The sequence below is a fragment of the Akebia trifoliata genome, chromosome 6, assembly GCF_017979445.1.
Source record: "Akebia trifoliata isolate Shusen 1 chromosome 6, ASM1797944v1, whole genome shotgun sequence".
Classification (NCBI taxonomy): domain Eukaryota; kingdom Viridiplantae; phylum Streptophyta; class Magnoliopsida; order Ranunculales; family Lardizabalaceae; genus Akebia; species Akebia trifoliata.
The window spans coordinates 4,503,134-4,520,376 of record NC_141380.1 but is presented as its reverse complement, the minus strand read 5'-3'; the positions used below and the strand labels follow the sequence as shown (position 1 = coordinate 4,520,376).

General features: G+C 35.4%; 1 protein-coding gene and 1 long non-coding RNA gene across 8 annotated transcripts; both read right to left on the bottom strand.

The window, feature by feature from the left end:
* Positions 1–342: 342 nt before the first annotated feature.
* LOC147399769 (pumilio homolog 4-like) lies at positions 343–7,174 on the bottom strand. Of its 4 annotated transcripts, none has more exons than XM_086445244.1 (11): positions 6,958–7,174; positions 6,777–6,823; positions 5,964–6,673; positions 2,986–4,025; positions 2,747–2,888; positions 2,553–2,660; positions 2,195–2,407; positions 1,998–2,108; positions 1,266–1,460; positions 748–922; positions 343–642 (listed from the first exon to the last, which is right to left on the bottom strand). In XM_086445244.1, exons 3-11 carry the CDS (start codon positions 6,660–6,662, stop codon positions 605–607), a joined length of 2,721 nt encoding a protein of 906 aa, XP_086301370.1. In that variant the 5' UTR covers positions 6,663–6,673; positions 6,777–6,823; positions 6,958–7,174; the 3' UTR covers positions 343–604. The 4 variants fall into 4 exon arrangements, with proteins under 4 accessions (XP_086301370.1, XP_086301372.1, XP_086301369.1 ...); XM_086445246.1 differs by having other exon boundaries at positions 5,964–6,583; XM_086445243.1 differs by having other exon boundaries at positions 6,777–6,806.
* A 5,003-nt stretch (positions 7,175–12,177) lies between these two features.
* LOC147399768 (uncharacterized) lies at positions 12,178–16,923 on the bottom strand. Of its 4 annotated transcripts, none has more exons than XR_015179124.1 (5): positions 16,315–16,923; positions 16,129–16,221; positions 15,556–15,616; positions 13,554–13,734; positions 12,179–12,652 (listed from the first exon to the last, which is right to left on the bottom strand). It is a non-coding gene; the product is annotated as an uncharacterized LOC147399768 (long non-coding RNA). The 4 variants fall into 4 exon arrangements; XR_015179125.1 differs by having other exon boundaries at positions 12,180–12,652; positions 13,554–13,660; XR_015179123.1 differs by having other exon boundaries at positions 12,178–13,734.
* Positions 16,924–17,243: the final 320 nt, after the last annotated feature.

Here is a 17,243-nt window from a genome sequence, read left to right as displayed (position 1 = left end):
TTATAAATAGATATATTACAGTATGCTCCTTAATTCACAGCAAATATAGCCAGAGTGATCACATACTAATCCTTAGTGCAGGCTATTTACAATAGGTCAAAGAAGGCTCATGACAATTTGAGCTGAGGAAACTCTCTAATGCATTTGGATAAGCAGAAGTAACAAAAACAGATAAATAAACAAAGAAAAGGCATGAAATGTGGTTACTTAAATAAAAAAGATAGTCTTTTGAAAGTCACATAACGGAGGTTTGAGGACTCTCTTCCCATTCTTTACATTTGCGTTAACCGTTACCCTGGTTTTATTTACAGACTCTACGGACCTTGTACATTTTATTTCCACCAAAAAAACAAAAAAAATCAGAGCATTATTGATCATCCTACCTCCATCTCCCTCAAGAAACCCTCATTAACGTCTAATTGTCATCATTAAATTACAAGATGTGCCAAATACACAGAGATAGAACAAGCAAAATCTTATTTCAGAACTCCTACAAGTTATTTACACCTTCAGTTTCTGTGGACTCAGACTGATATCCATTGAGGCCACCAGTCTTGTTAGCTGTACATGGGCGCCTTTTTTTTTTACCATTCCACTGGACTCCTCATAAGGAATATGAGGATGAAATCCCGATATGTCTTTCTGCAAACAAAGGGAGGCACAAAGTTATCAGAAGCAGCATTAAAAACAGATCCCCCCGCCAATGGGATAGACAATTAAAGAAGTGTTTCTGAAAGGATTTCTCACCTCCAGTGGTGATGAGCTTTTCAACACGGGCAACAACATGTTTACCGTAGGTGTACCTTGTCAGAGCATTTAAGTGGACCTTGATGCGTGATAGGATCAACTCCCGACTCTGATTGTCGCAAGTCTCGAGAACCTTCTGCACGACATAGTTCCCATATGGATCTTTCATCATGGCCTGTCAGTTTGCATTTTATCACTCTCGGTTAATCTATATCAAATAGCATAATTTTTTGTAGTTCGTTGTTTATCACAAGTCAACTCCCTGAGATCACCCCAAGATTGATGTTTATGCCTAAAAAATAACATCAGACCTACTCTTAAGTTGTAAGCATCTTTGTTTCTCCATATATATATTTGGGTTCAAGGCATAAGACAACGACGATTTACAAAGGCATACAAACAGTGGTACTGAAATTTTTTGTATATTTTACTTGGGAATGAAATAAATGAAATGATTGATCTTCTGCATATAAATGACTCAAGTTCGGAATTAAGAGGAACAAGAGAATCTCATAAACCTGCAAGGGTTCATTCTCATCTGTTGAGCCAAGCATCTCATTTATGAGAAGTTGACGTTCTTCAGGTCCGCCAGAAGTTAAGCACTTCTCAACAACATTGGAAGCAAATTTCTGTTGACTCATCTTAACAATCTGTCCTGCAAGCTTTTTTATTATAGCAGACCGTTCATGCGGTTTCCCATGTTGCAGAACATGCTATAGAATAAACACAAGCAAAACAACAACATCAATGAACACAAGAAAGTGGAGATGTAATAGTGAAACAAGATTCATGACATAAGCATTCAAATAAAACAACACATCACAAACAAGAAGCAACTTAAAATTCCATGAGAAAAAAAATTAGATAGATACCACAATCAAAAGGAAATCCAAGCAACATACATCTTCTGATATTTTAATTACATCGCAGCAAGTGGGGTAGTATTAGGAATATAATATATGAGAATAGGCTTCGATGATGATTTCTCAGTTGATGTAGCACATAAATAATATAAAGTACACTCGGTTTTGTTTTGGACTGATAATTTCTAAATGTTCAAGGGAAAAATGAAAGCCAACACCTTATTTGCAGAAAGCAGATGTTAAACACAGAATCAATCAATAAAACAATGCTTCCTCCGAGGAAAAAAAGCAAATCAAGAAAATAATCCATACTAGGGATGTTACAGAATAACAGATTCATGTAGAAGTGTCATGACTACCAACAGAAGTCTGAAAACAGTTGTGTACCTGAACAACGTAATTCCCATATTGGTCTTGTGCCAGAGTACAGATTGATTGCAGAATTTCACTCATAATAATGTGTAGTGTATTCAGATCATTGCAGTGCTCCAGAACCCTCTGCTAGCATCAAGAGAAGGTATTATTCAGAGGAATGCATAGAAAGACACAAGGACTAAAGAATGTGATCAAAAGAGATTGCTTACCTGAATGACACGGCAGCCATAAGGGTGGGTTGAGAGTGCCACGACTTGCCCATAGAATGTTGAGATGATAAATTGAATTTGATTTTCAGGAACACATTCAATGCACTTCTGGATGACATGATTACCGTTCTGATCACGGACACATTTCATGACCACGCCATCAAGCTCTGCCACCATCCGAGTCTTCTCATCCATATCAACCATCTCCAAAGCCTGCATGAATGATTGCAAACATAAGATCCATTCATGATGCTTTACGAGCAAAACAAATATCTAAAATCAATTTAAAACAGAATCATGTGCAACTTGAATTATAGAAAAGGTATCTAACCGAGCACCAAGAAATGATGTAACCAACCTTCTGAATCACTCTGCAACCATACATTTGAAGACTCAGAGGTAAAACATGACCTATTAGCTGGCTGGCTAACTCCTTTCTTTGACTTTCTGTACCATGCTCAAAAAACTGCAAAGTCGGGTAAAATTATGTAAGAATAAGTTCAGAATGTTTGGCACACTTAGTTATGTGAATGATAACATATATATATATACTTTCTGTATAACATAATTTCCGAAGACATCAGTCATCAAGGTACGAGCATGAGGAATGATTTCTGGAAAAATCTTGTTCTTTTCTTCAACTGTGGCAGTTTCTAGTTTCTGCTGAATAAAGCGACTCCCGTATTGATCCACACTGAATTGAACAAAATAAGAAAAAGAACTGAGTTCATCTGTATGTGCAATAGTAGAATAAAACGCCACAGAAAGCGCTGATTGCTGAATAAGTGTACCTGAACTCAACTACATGATCAACGATGTCCAAAAGTTCAAAACACTTGGTCCTGTTGTTCTTGAACTCTTCCATTAAGGATGAAGCATAACTTCCTTCAATATTTCTAATATTACCAGAGTGCCAAGATCCAATAGATCCTCTTGAAGAACTTACCATGGAGGGAAAACGCAAGATTCGTTCATTATGTTCGATGGGATTTGCTATTGGGTTCTCTGGATATGGCATGCCAAGACCAAATGTGCGGCTCTCATAATAACCATGATTTAAACCACCAGATTTACCTATAAATGGCACGCCATACTGTTGTTTCTGTTGTGCAATTAATGCCTCGAGGTATTCTTTCTGAAATCCAAGCAAATCTCCATGTGAAGTGCCTATGTGATTCCTTCCCAAAGAAGGGTCATTGAGGTACGCAGCATACTCAGAAGTTCTGGACAAGTATTGTATATAAAGTGGGTCCATAGTTGGCTCCTGAAGGCCAGACCCCACATGATTTCCACCGCTCTTTCTATGACCATTTGGCCTATCAAACATGATATTAGTCTGATCATCAAATTCCTGTTGAAGCTGGGAATGTACATCACCATCTTCATCAACAAGTCCATTTTTTGATAGGCTTAGGCCACATAAAGTAGCCGCAATATCAGGACAATCACCCATGCTGGAAGACAAACCATTAAAGACATTTGAAGCAGTAACATTCTTCCTATCAGCAGCACTAACTCTTCCTCCTACAGGAGGAAGACAAGGAGAAGGAGACCTCCCAACCAGTGGAGCTTCAGGGGTTGTACTTCTCGGTAGAGATGAACCCACGATGGACGAAAAAGAATGAGAAATAGATGAACCAAAGCTTTGAACCCTAACCAATCCAGGGGAAGTTGCTCTGGATGATAAGCCATTTACAGATTCCATCCCATTGCGTAAATGTTTCAATTGTAGATCAGACGCTCCCAATGGATCCACAAAATCATCGAAAGCATTATGGCTAACTGGGCGTGAAAGAGGAGCAGATATGTTAGTAGGTCGTCCAAGTCCTTCCTGCAGAAGAAGTTACCTTTATATCAGCATAACAGGAGGGAAGTAATTCCCAACAGTTTTCTTAAGTGGCCAGAAAAGTTCCGGTAACATGTATACAGTTTTTGAACTGTTGTGACATACTGTAGAATGTAGATGATCAAGAGATGAAGCTTTGCAAGTGATGTATTGTTGGTCAATGAAACTAGACAGTGATTAAACTAAAAATTAAAAACATGGAGGTATATATTGGAAACTAAGGTTTTTAGGATAAGTAGGACCAAGACTGAATATATGTAGTGCAACTTTAGTCAGAGCTCAGAATAATCTTAAGGATAAGACACTAGTTAAAAATGACGAACAAGAAATGCTCCAAAGAGACCACGTTCTCTATTTCGGTAAAAATATCCATAGAGATGAAGAAACCATTAAAGCTGTGACCCATAGAATTGGAGATGGGTGGATAAAGCGAAGGAATGCTTCAAGTGTATCATGTGATTGACATGTACTGATCAAACTAAAGGAAAAAAAAGTTAACAAGACAGTAATAAGGGCCAATCATAGTTTATTGCAATGAATGTTGGATCATTAAGAACATTTTTTTGATAGGTTAAGAAATATTTTTACAGAATGAGCGTAGCACAAATGAGGATGTTGAGAAGAATGAGTACTAAGACAAGGTAAGATAAGTATAATCAGGAGAACTTAGGAATATATTGAGTAGAAGCTAAAATAAAGGAATGTCATTTGAGATGCTTTGGACATGTACAAAGAAGACCAATAACAACATCAATGACAATTGATGCAAGTTGAAGGCTTTAAAGGACAAGAGATGGGCCAAAAAGGCCATGCATGGAGGTATTAATAAAATATTTGAAGATATGGATAAAAATCGAGTTGAATGGCTAAATTCACGTTGCTGGCCATAGATATTGGGACAAGGTATGGATGATGCTAATTAGATAGAAATAGATGATGGATATGAATGGAAATATCTCTAAGAAAGCTTTCCAATGGATCCAATTTTCTTGCGAACAGAAACACAGGCTATAAAAAAATGAGCTTTTGGAATATCAATAAGGAAAAAAAGAATTTTCTTAAAATATGCCAATTCATTTTTTAATAGAGAAAATTAGGAAGCACCACACGCTATCTCTCTTAGTAACATTTTCTTTTGTCTCAGTTGATTGACATGTGGCATTGTAATGGTGAAATACTACTATACCATCAATCAGGATTCATGTTAAGAGGCCTCTTTGTTTTCGGTTTTCCTCTTTGCAATATATTATACTTATAAAATAAAAAAAAGGATTCATGTTAAGAGGCGGCAAATATATATATATGGGTAAGTTGGACTTGAACCCACGACCTCAAAGTTGCTTTGCAATGTGTCAAACCAACTGAGCTATGGGTCTAAGCCCCACATGTGGCAACTTTTTACACCAATGGTCAAACCCTGGCGTAACCCTCATCCTTTATCCAATCTTCGGACTGGAAATGTAATGTAAAATACTACTATTACCTCAATAAAGAATTCAACAAAATTAAATGACCAAAATGACACATATGGAAAAAAGAAGTCCCATTTCAGGGATGAAAAACTGAAATGCCCAAGTTTTACATTTGTAGGAATGTCTTTTGAAATACGGAGGCTCAAGGGTCATCTCACAGCCAGGGGTGAGCCTCGTTTAACAAGTGGAAGCATGTCAATTCATTAACAAATTGCAAGGGAACTCAAAAGCAAATAAGTAGTATTTCATAACCAAATACTCCAACAGAAGCATTCAACATAAGTTTTCATCCTTACATGTCACAACATATACTTAAGCATTCATCTAGAAATGTGGCTAATACAAGGCCTATAAACTTGCCTCACAATGCAAAGAAATGAACCAAAAGAAAACAGTGGTAATAGAAGAAATCCTCTAGATTGCAAAAGCTATGAAAGAATACAAACATCACCTGAAGCATGTCGGCAAGGCTCTTTCTTCTTGAACCCAATCCCACGCCCGCCAATCCAATTAGACCATCCGTGCCCCTCTCAAGCCATTCCGCAAGAGGTTGCTGATTGAGGTTCCTTGGTGTGACCTTCCTTGGTTCACTTAACACTGCTTCCCCACTTTGTGCTGGACGACCGGGCTGCGATGAGAACAACGATTTACTGTTGCTCTCATTGATCAATTCCTTCCTCCTTGTATCCCCAAATCCTCCATATGACGATGCCCCAGATTGAAACCTCTGTGCTATGCGCCAATCCTCCTTTGTCAACAAAGGTGGAGGAAGTCTAGGATTAAGATTCTCATGAGAATAATAATATGAAAGATATGAGGGATGTGAGCGAATTTCTTCTTCCGATAGAACCCCATTTGCATTGCCATTGCCGTTAATACCCGAGAAATGGGCATTCGAATGCCTAAACAGACTACCCACAGCAGTCATCGATCCTTCGACGGTCGGAGGAGCACTGCCACTTCTATAAATATTCAAACCCCTCTCCCTATCAATGATTTCTTTACTACACTGCTCTTGCATCAGCAATCCAATCTCCCTCCCAATATTATCCTCCATGTTCTCGTTTGATCCTATCAAGCCATTCCTTAGGGTTAGGGTTTGCCTTACGTCTACATCAGACAACATTTTTAATGGACTCTCCATCACCATCTCCAAAAATCCTAATAAAAAAAATCAAATAAACATCTACAAAATCTACATCCATAAATCGAAAAAATAGAAAGAAAAAAAAATGTAAATCAGAACCAAAAAAAAAAAACACACCTTTTACGCGAATTTCCTCATCAAATCAATCTGCAACGATGAGATTACTCAAATTATCCAAATGAAACAGAATTACCGAAAGAAATGTATAATCAGTAATAATCGAAACATGAATCCAACCAAATTCTTCAATTTCAAAAATTACAGAAGTGGAAAGAGGGATTCGAGTTCTTGGACTTACGATGATTCGAACATTGAAGATGGCATACATAGAGACTGTCGAGGAGAGATCGTTCTCTTGGAAACCTAGCGTGATTTGGAACAACTTTAGATCGAGATTTGGAAGAGCGAGCGAGCGAGGGAGCAAGGACGATGAGATTGCGAAAACGTGGGATCTTCTAATTTTTCGAAGAAAACGGTTGGCGTTGGCACTTAGAAGGGAGAGAGAGAACAAAGAGAGTAACTGCTGATACGCGTAGACGATAAGCAGTAACACGAACAAAGAGACATGAGCCGTTCGATCTTTTAATCGACGCATGAAGATTCGTTTACAGATATATTTGCATTGTTACATGGCCGTTAGGACTCAAAACTCGGCTCGGATGCCCAGTGAGTAGAGTCAATTCGACATCTTACTTTCTAACTCGTCAACTTGTTTTTTTTTTTTTTTTTTTTTAAAAGGGCAAGATAGAAAATAATGCATGAAAATAAGGTTGAATAGATTAAAGTTATCTTGAAAATCGAAGATGATTGGTTTTAGAGAAAAAAAATCTGGATTTTTAAATAAAAATTAAAAATGAGGGCATTTGAGTCTTTTCCTCTTAATCTATTTAGAAGATTGAAGTCAAAGAATGCATATCATCATCAGTATCAAAGCATAGAGAATATCTCTAATATTCAGTAAAACATATGGAGGTATGTCTTATTCACCCTGATTTAAGTAGGAATTGTGTGGCATTGGCAACAGTTGGTGTGGCAATAGCGGCTCTCTAAATTTATTTATATTTGTCTGGAAAGAGAACAAACCTAATCATATAATTTGATCGAGTTTCTAATCAGACTTAGGGGGTGTCAATGGATAACCCTCTTGTTATTAGAATTTAAGAGAATTGAAATTTATAGGAATCGAGAAATTTTTTTTTTTAAATGTAAATAAATTTTTTAACCCTGATTCCATTAATTTGAGAATCAGAACCAATAAAATTTAATGGTTCTAATTTCTTTTGGAGCCAAACCATAACAGACCCATTGACACCCCTAAATTCTAACTTGGAGTATTTAAAACTCCAAAAAAATCAATATTTTTGGATTAATCCTAATCCAACCCGATTCAATGAAATTATATCTATAATCTATATTATATATCTAAATAAATGTAGAATATAAATATATTATCGAATTAGATCTTTATTGGCCCTATAGGGTATGGTTTTTTTTTTTTTTGTTACATGGATGGTAATGTTCTAGCTATGGATAAAGGTTAATATTGTTCCAGGTTCTGGGTACTCTCAAACCTGAAAAACAATTGGAAACAAACACAAGGCTATTAGATTTGTTCTTACCAGGCCAGAGTTTATCTTATAGCCTAGAGATGTTAATGGGCCAAGTTTGGGCCAATTGAAGCCCGTCCAAATAAGTAGCTAAGCATTACACAGTTTAATACCAAGTCCAACTTAATTGTATGTTTTACTCAAAATACTGGCCTAAGACTGGAAAAGGTTTTTAGAATTTTTAAGAGGAATCCTCAGTTGAGCCCACTGGGCTTACAATGCAGCCTCAAACCCACCTTATAATGACCCAAGCCTAAGAACCCATCAAGTCAGAATAGCCCATTAACAGTCCTAATTATTAAGGGTGCAACTCGGTTCAGTTTGTGACTAAATCGGAACGAAACCAATATAGATTGGTTCCACTAAAAACGAATCAGACTCGAACTGAAACGCCAATAGAACCGAACCAATCTAAACCAAACTAAGATCAATTTGGCTTAGTTCAGTTCCATGGGTTGTCAATATCTTATAAACTTAGTTGGAAACGATATATTTTAATAAAAAAATAAATATAAAATTTTGTATAATAAACCATTAATTTATTCATTAAAAAATTTAATTTATCCATAAATAAGTCATTAATCTATGTCCTAACTCCTAAAATAATCCATAATAAATAAATATATTTCTTTATGTATTATATAAGGTTCAGATCTCAATTTGGTTCGGTTCTATTAGGGGTGCAACTTAATTCGGTTCAAACTGAGAACCGAACCAAACCGTGCAATTTGGATTGGTTTGGTTCGGTTTAGATTGATATCGGTTCAGATTTAAAAAATAAAAGACTGATAAATTCAGTTCGGTTATCGATTTAGGTAATGTAAAAAATCGAATCAAATCGAAAACCGAATAATATTAATTTAAAATGAAAGATTAAATTTATATTTATATTTTTTATTTCTTACAAAACCTAACCTAACCTAACCCTTGTCTCTCTCTCTGTCGTCTCTATGGCCTGTGGCTGCCTCACCTCTCTTTTTCTCTCTCTCTCTCCAATTGTGACCTGCGATGGTGAGACCTGGGGCTACGTCTTGCAACGGTGAAACCTGCGGCTGTGACAGTGCGTCTTGCGACGCTACGACGTGAAGCTGTGACAGGTTCATCTCTCTCTCTCACTCTCTCTCACTCACTCACTCACACTCTCTCTCTCTCTCTCTCTCTCTAAGGTTTTGTATTTCAACTAGGGTTTATTTTCCATAACTGTTTAAAGATGATTCCTTTGATTCATCAAAAACAGGTTTGATTGTTTCGATGTTTGATGAGTTTTCGATGGTTGCAAAAGCAAAGGGTTTGCGAGAAATCTAATACAGTGCGTCCTGCAGCTGCGTCCTCCGACGGTGCTACCTGAGGCTGCAACAGGTTCCCTCTCTCCTTCTTAAGCTGCAAAACAACCTAAAGAATTTCTACTCTTCCTTGACAGCCCATGGAATTGAATCGAATCAAACTGAAATAAGGTCAGTTTGGGTTGGTTCAGTTCTAGAATAATTTGGTTCGGTTCGGGTTCTCATATAATGGAATTACTCTTGGTTGGTTCAGTTCTGATTTTACTCTAAACCAAACCAACCCGAACCAAGTTGCACCCCTAAGTTCTATACAAGCCTTAAATTGAGAATTAAATCAAATTAATTGGTTCTCCATTTTCTAAACCCAGAACTAAACTACAACTCGTTCCAAACCAAACTAGTCCAAAGCTATTGGTTTGATTCAATTCTCGATTTGAACCAGACCAAGTTGTTCCCCTACTAATTATAGCCAACCACCAATGAAAAATAACTTTCTTAAATTAAGGTTGAAAATAAGAGTACTTAGTTGGTTGAGAGTTGTGAAATATTAATCGAGACAATGAAATTCAATGGCATAAATTAAATGGATTTTTCAATTTAAAAAAGATATTAAAAAAAATGCATATCCTCCCATTTTCTAGGCGCGATCATATAGACCGTCTATTAGATTTGGTATTACAATATTGAGGTAGCTTATGTTACTTGCCCATTTTCGATTTCCAACTTCTATGGAAAGTTAGAAGCAAAGAGTTTACAAAACGATATTTTCGGACCCAAAATGAATTTTGAGGATCCAAAAATGAGAATCTTGAGCCCAAACGTTACCTTCAAAACTCAAATTAAACAAACTTAAAGCCAAAAACTTTATTAATATCCAGAACTAGGCAATGTGAAAATGGGGATCTAAGGCTGATGAAAGCATGAGGTGGCACTAACAAATAGTACAATCAATAAAATTGGACGTACTAACATTTCAACTGTAATTTGGCTTTATTCTTTTAAGCTGTCTCTCATTTTGAATGAGGGAGAAACTTCCACGTACCAAGTGTACTATTTTGCCTTATTTTCTTAAATAATAAAATGGATTATTTTGCCTTACTCCTCCCACTTTTGTGTATGTTTTTGAGATACCCATTGACAACAGTCTTCCATAGATACCAAAATAAAATAACTGAAGTACCCTCATTTCTATCTCTAGTAAAATATCATTGATTCCCATTCACACCTAAATATCAAATATATATATTATCTTTAATCGTAAGGGTAATCTTCCAATTGATTTATCTAGTAATTCCTACTCCTTATCAAAATTCAATAAGGTTGAAGATGATGAGTTTTAAGAGAAAAAAATCAGGAGGTTTATAAAAAGAGTTGAGATCCCACACAGTGGTCTTGTTTCTATAGATAGGAACAGTGTCCGCATGTTACTAGGGGTGCAACTTGGTCCGGTTCAAATCAAGAACCGAACCAAACCGATAGCCTTGGGGTGGTTTGGTTCAATTCTAGTTACGAAAATAGAGAACCAATCAATTTAGTGCGGTTCTTGGATCAACCTTGAATAGAACTTATCCAAACCGAGAACTGAACCCCTATGCATATATATATATATATATATATAAATAATTATTATTATGAATTATTTTAAGAATTAGGACATAGATTAGTATTTTTTTGTGTATAAATTAATGATTTTTTATGAATAGATTAGTGATTATTGTATGAAATTTTATGTTTATTATATGTTTGTTTTTTCATTAAAAAATATTACTTATAATTTATAAATTATTGGCAATCTGAACCAAGCCGACTTTAATTCAATTTGGGTTAGTTTGATTCCAATGGAATTTGGTTCGGTTCTGATTCTTATTTAGTAGAACCAACCTATGTCAGTTTGGTTCCAATTTGACCTCAAACCAAACCAAGTTGCACCCCTACGTGTCACACTTTGATTAGAAAATAAACACATTGGACTGTGTGAGCAGCTTGATTAGGAGCCAACACCCTAACCTATTTTATAGGGGCGGGACACAATATTGGATCCCGAGTCTAGTAGAAAAATATCTAGGGTTTTTTTGGAAGAGTTTAAAAAAATGAGGGTATTTCTGTCAATCTATTAATCTTTCATAGAAGACCCTTGGTTAAGAGTGAGGGGTATGTCACCAGTTTCTAAACCCAAGGGGGATCTACAATACACACCAAAATTGAGAAGGGTTTGGCAAAATTACCCAAATAAAAATTAAAAAGAAAAGGACGGATAATCTCATAGATCTCTCCTTGGATTTCGACATTTTTTTTTCTTTCCTTTTCTTTTCCCCACCACTTTAATGACCAGTCTCGTTTGTCTCTTCCCACGTTCCTTTCCACCACCATTGGAAGGCACGTGTGATTCACACGCGTGTGTAATGGCACTTCAGCTATATATAAGTTGCAAGTACATACTAACAGTATTATAGTAAGAAAATTGTTTGAAATATCTTTTTTATAAAAATAAAAAAATAAACAAAAAATCTAAAGGGAAACTCACATATGAATTGAGTTTCTTAAGTTCAAGAATGAAAAAGAGATCATCCAGTTTTTTTTTTTAATCACAAAAGTATCCTCACATATTTAAAATTTCTAAAAAATATTTTAATAATAATTAGAGAAGGGTGACTATTGGTGACACAAATCCATATATGGCCTTGGATTACATTAATTATTTGATTATACAACACATTGTAGGTGGTACCTCCAACTTGGATCATGGATAGACGACGACAATGCTGATTAGGATTCTAACAAGCCAATTACAAGAGGCCCGCCGCTTTATACCTTGACAATGTCAATATGCACGACACCAGAACCAATCACGAAAGATCGATGGAGGCATTATTGGTCATTCGACAATATTAAATGCGAAGTTCACATTTGTTACACAAATATTAGACTAGGGAAAGAAGTCTGGGCTGGGGAATAGATTCGAAGTTGTCATCAGGCAACGACAAAGGATGGAGCCACTGGCATCTGGCATGGTGTGTGTGCGTGCCCCTCTCCTCGTAAGGGTATAAATACTAAACAGGCCTAGAGGGAAGGAGATCATCAGCTTCATTCGAAACTCTGGATCCTACATGCAAGGTTTAAAATGTTATATCGATTGAATGTTTTGGTCAATGAACGGTATCGATCGATACATTCTATACAATCCGTTATATTCCTGAAACATTCAATGTTTTGAGACCGATACATTCTAATAATCTAAACCATGCCTACGTGTAACAAAATCCTCATCTAGAGTCATTATAAAGCTGGACAGTCTATTTACATACGTACACATATGAGATCATCATTGTATTTTGTTTTTAATCTTCTCTCTTTTCTTTGACTATAATCGAAACCAATCTCATTGTAGTCACTTCGAATTTCAGGCTGTTGGTCCATTGGAAAATGTATTTGTTAAGAACATCTATAACTCATCAATAAACAATTATATACGGATATATTTGGAATTAATTAAATTGTACCCAAGTTCATGATTGAACAAGGTATGCTAATATATAATTGCTAGGGATATTTACGAAAAAGTAATCAAAAGTGATCAACTTTCGACGAATTTAGGATTCCGGCTCATTGTTCATTTTAATTTTCAAAATGTGAATGATAACAAATTCAGAGGTTTTTCAAGTGAGTATTTCGCAGGTTTAAAGTGACTAATTGGAAATAATCACTTTAAACTTGCAAATTAAGCACTATAAAACTGCCGAATTCGTTATCATTCATGATCATTCACATTTTGATAATTAAAATGAACAATTAGCCAAAATCGTAAACATCTCATTTTCAGCTCACGAAATGGTAATTCACCCTAATTGCTAAATAGCTACTTCTCTTTATAAATTTTCTCCATGCAGCTACTTTATTTTTATTTTTTTCCTTTTTTAAATTTTGTCACAAACTTCTATTGATCTTTCAGAAAGTAAAGTAAGTTTCATCTTTTACAACTCAAATACATTTCCACCTATATGTACCTGATATCAGTGGAAAAGGAGTCATAGTCCTTCCATCTATGGTCACATGACACAACATATTTTGTCTCTAACCTCCTCCCCACATGACCTGGCTTGAGATGCTTCATCTACTTAATTTCTCATCAAGAAAACTCAGTTAGAACAAATGACCATCTGGTTCTCTTAAGAGAATGAATTCTTGCTACTTCCCATTGAAATTGACAAAGAAAAAAATAAAAATAAACCAAGATTAAGAGAACATGGCAATTATGGGATGTATTCAAACAAATGGATGCCTTTAATTAACCCTACATATAACATTAACTGTGGTTAGGATACTAAAAATACTAAAAGCCCTTAAAACAATAATATTAAATGGTCAAAGTTAACTTAAATTAATTTTGTACAGTTAACTTAACTTCCACCCATAATTAATCCTACATTTAACAAATATTAACTATGCCTTTAATCCTACATTTTAACTTAATTTTCATGAACTTTGTACAATTCCCATTTCTTTTAAGAGCGATTCTCTCATGGTGAGCCCACCATGGTTAGTCAGTGTGTACAATTCTGATTAGACGAAAAGAGCGAATAATTTTGCTTTTTTAGAGTTAGTGGCTTGTGAGGAGCCCAATCTAGACAATTTCTCAACAGGTTTTCTTCCAATGGTGACCTTACCATGAGAGCATCGTTCTACTTTAAACCTTGTTATCAGAATTATTCTTCCAAGATTAATGCAAGTTATACTCAACAAGCAAGTAACTCTTCTTTTTTAAGGATTTTGTTCTTTTATTTGCTGAGTTATTACCATGGCTTTTCTTGTTTATTCTTTCTAATGTTTACATGTGAAAGATTCTGTCATGATTAGTTTGAATGTGACATGTGCTCTCAACTAGATTGGGGATTATTGTGGAATAAAGAAAATGATAATCTAGATTAGACTTGAATACTGTACTCATGAGCTTAGTCCAAATGAAAAGCAGATTTAAATATAGAAACCATAATGACACTAAACCATATTATATTAAATGTAAAGATTCTAAACAAAAAAAGAATACTTAGTTTATCGTTGCAGACGCGTCATAGTGGATCTATTATTTGATAACTAGATTTTCTTTTTATCATGATATGACCCATTTTTAAGTTGTTTAATTAGGGAAGACAACAAACAAATTTGCCTTGAAAGAGGGACTTAAAAATCTATGCAATATGAGAAATTGAACTTATATCAGATAGTTCTTTTAGTAGATTTTGCACTTAATGGCCCCAACTATTTCTTTAAGATCTATTCCTAAGAATTTAAAATAAGGTCTTTTGTACTCGAGAGTAAATATAGATTTTCCCTTCTTCAACCATATCGTGAGCTGTGATATGAAAGAGTTGTGTAGAAAAGCAATTCTCAATGTTTTACTCCTTAAGATGGGCTCACAGGAAAATTTAATATGAGCAATTTGATCTGATAAGTGACAAGGGAAAGGCCTAACAGTTGTTGTTACCAGAAGCACTAGGAAGCCATTTATGTTGGGGGTGAGAATGGTATCAAAAACTAGAAATTAAACTATTTTATGTCTGAACTGGATATGTCGCGGCATGCTAGGCAGAAGATTCCTACTTCAAAGGCCTGGCCTGAATATTAGTATGCAACGATTGAAGCGGCAAGTTTACTAAAAACCAACAGATTTATGTGTAGAAGTTATATTCAATGGAATATACTTAAGGATAAGGTATCTAACACAAGAGTATATAGGATCCTTGAGAAAAAAATTCTTTTTAAACCAATGACCTAACACTGATTTCTTTGATTCATTAAAAAATCAATCAAAAACAAAAGAAGGGGGGGGGAGGGGTAAAAGCACATCAATTCCCCAATTACTTTGATTCTTGTTGCTTGTTTTAATCAAGTTTCCACTAAACCCAAAATATCTCAAGCAAACCATTGATAAATTAGGGTAAAATTAAACAGATTTATGTGAAATATTACTACCTGAATTATCTCTAATCATAAATGTTGAAGAAATACCTGTATCTCCTCCCATGACATTTCAAAGTCACTCCTTCTATGAAGATGCTCCCAACTCAACCTACAAACATTGAACTCAAAATGCAATTGGAACCTTAAATTTTATGTTATTGTGTGAATCATTAAGGTTTCATTGTTTTAGAGGTGAAAAATAACTGCACTGAATATGTGCCTCTAGTGTGTGTGTGTGTGTGTGAGAGAGAGAGAGAGAGAGAGAAAGAGAGAGAGAGAGAGACAGACAGAGATCTTTCAAGGGGACAAAATTGCAGGATATCTATCTAGGTTGGTCCACCAACATGAATGATGGCCAATGACATATTTTCATCATGATCTGCATTGAATTGCCTAGGTGAATCCAATTTAATTTCCCTACGATTCATCACACTTTCAACAATGCCTATTAATCACTCAAGCATTTAATCTCTCCCCAACAGAAAACTTAACAACCTAAAATAAACTTAATTAACCTATATTAAAATTTATAGCAAGAAACAAAACCAAAATATCTCTATAATGGCATTAAATGTAATAACCAAAATCCAGTAAGAAAAAAAAAAACCCAATTTCACTTACCTTTGACACCATAATCTCCATCCATCCCAACATTCAACAAACTCATCAAATCTGTCTTTTTTTGTAGTTTGCTTTGTTCCCTACACATAAACACTAAAGAAACCCATTTAAAGATCATTTATTAGAACATTAGTAAGAGTTGCAGAATCTATAAGAGAAAAGCTGGGAAGGATCAATGATTCTCACCGTGTTCTAAGGGAAAAAATAAAATAAAACATCAGAACAAACTCCTTCAGTAGTCGCTTATTGCCGATGCAGCATCATCAAGATTCTCAAATCAAATCCGGTGGAAAGATTACATCACAACCGTGCATTGCATGTGAATCTTGATGATGCCACATCTGCAAACAACGACTGTCAATCATTCCATGCAAATCTGCCCATTCATGAACCCTAGCTTCTGATGACGTGGCCTTCTAATAGTTGTTGAATCATAAAAAAAAGATGACGTCAGGGACCTAGAAGAGGAATCTAGGTATATCTCAAGCAAAACTTAACAAACTACTAGTACCCATCTCACACCGATGACTGGTTTTATTGAAATTTCGGGATTAAAACCACTGTAGAAAGAGAAACCCAGATCAGAAATCTGGGTTTAAAATCTAGGATTCTCTCTTATGGTTAGATAACCTGAAATTACAGTTCTCTGCAATCAAAGTGAGAACTAAAGAAGAAAGACTATCAGAACAACTGATTTCTTCACAAACACAGGTAAATCAAGCTTTCCGGGCTAAGATCAGAAAGATTTCACCCCCTAAATCGCATGAGAGAAAGACGAGAAGAGTAGAGAGAGAGAGAGAGGAAGAGAAGAATAGAGAGGGTATATTAGAGATAGATCAGTTTATATACACAGATGGCACTTTTTTTTTAATTTAAGCTGTTTATTGGCTTTATTATATGTCATACTTTTTAGTTTGACTTTTGACTTACGCCCTTGACTTCTGACTTTTATAATGACTTGTGAAATTATGAAAATATCCCCCTGATGATCATGTTATTATTTTATCGGGTTTGAATAATGAATAGTACAATATCTTAGTGGCTGTTTGATATCGCTTTTAAACGCGGCTTCCACTGTGTTTACGTCTAGAAGGCGCTTTTTAAAGTCGAATGTC

Excerpts from the sequence above, each read along its gene's own strand:
- LOC147399769 (XM_086445244.1), bottom strand. The coding sequence starts at position 6,662 with ATGGTGATGGAGAGTCCATTAAAAATGTTGTCTGATGTAGACGTAAGG. Across the intron at positions 4,026-5,963 it reads GCCTTGCCGACATGCTTCAG|GAAGGACTTGGACGACCTAC; the intron begins GTGATGTTTGTA and ends CTTCTTCTGCAG. Across the intron at positions 2,109-2,194 it reads ATGGCTGCCGTGTCATTCAG|AGGGTTCTGGAGCACTGCAA; the intron begins GTAAGCAATCTC and ends TGATGCTAGCAG.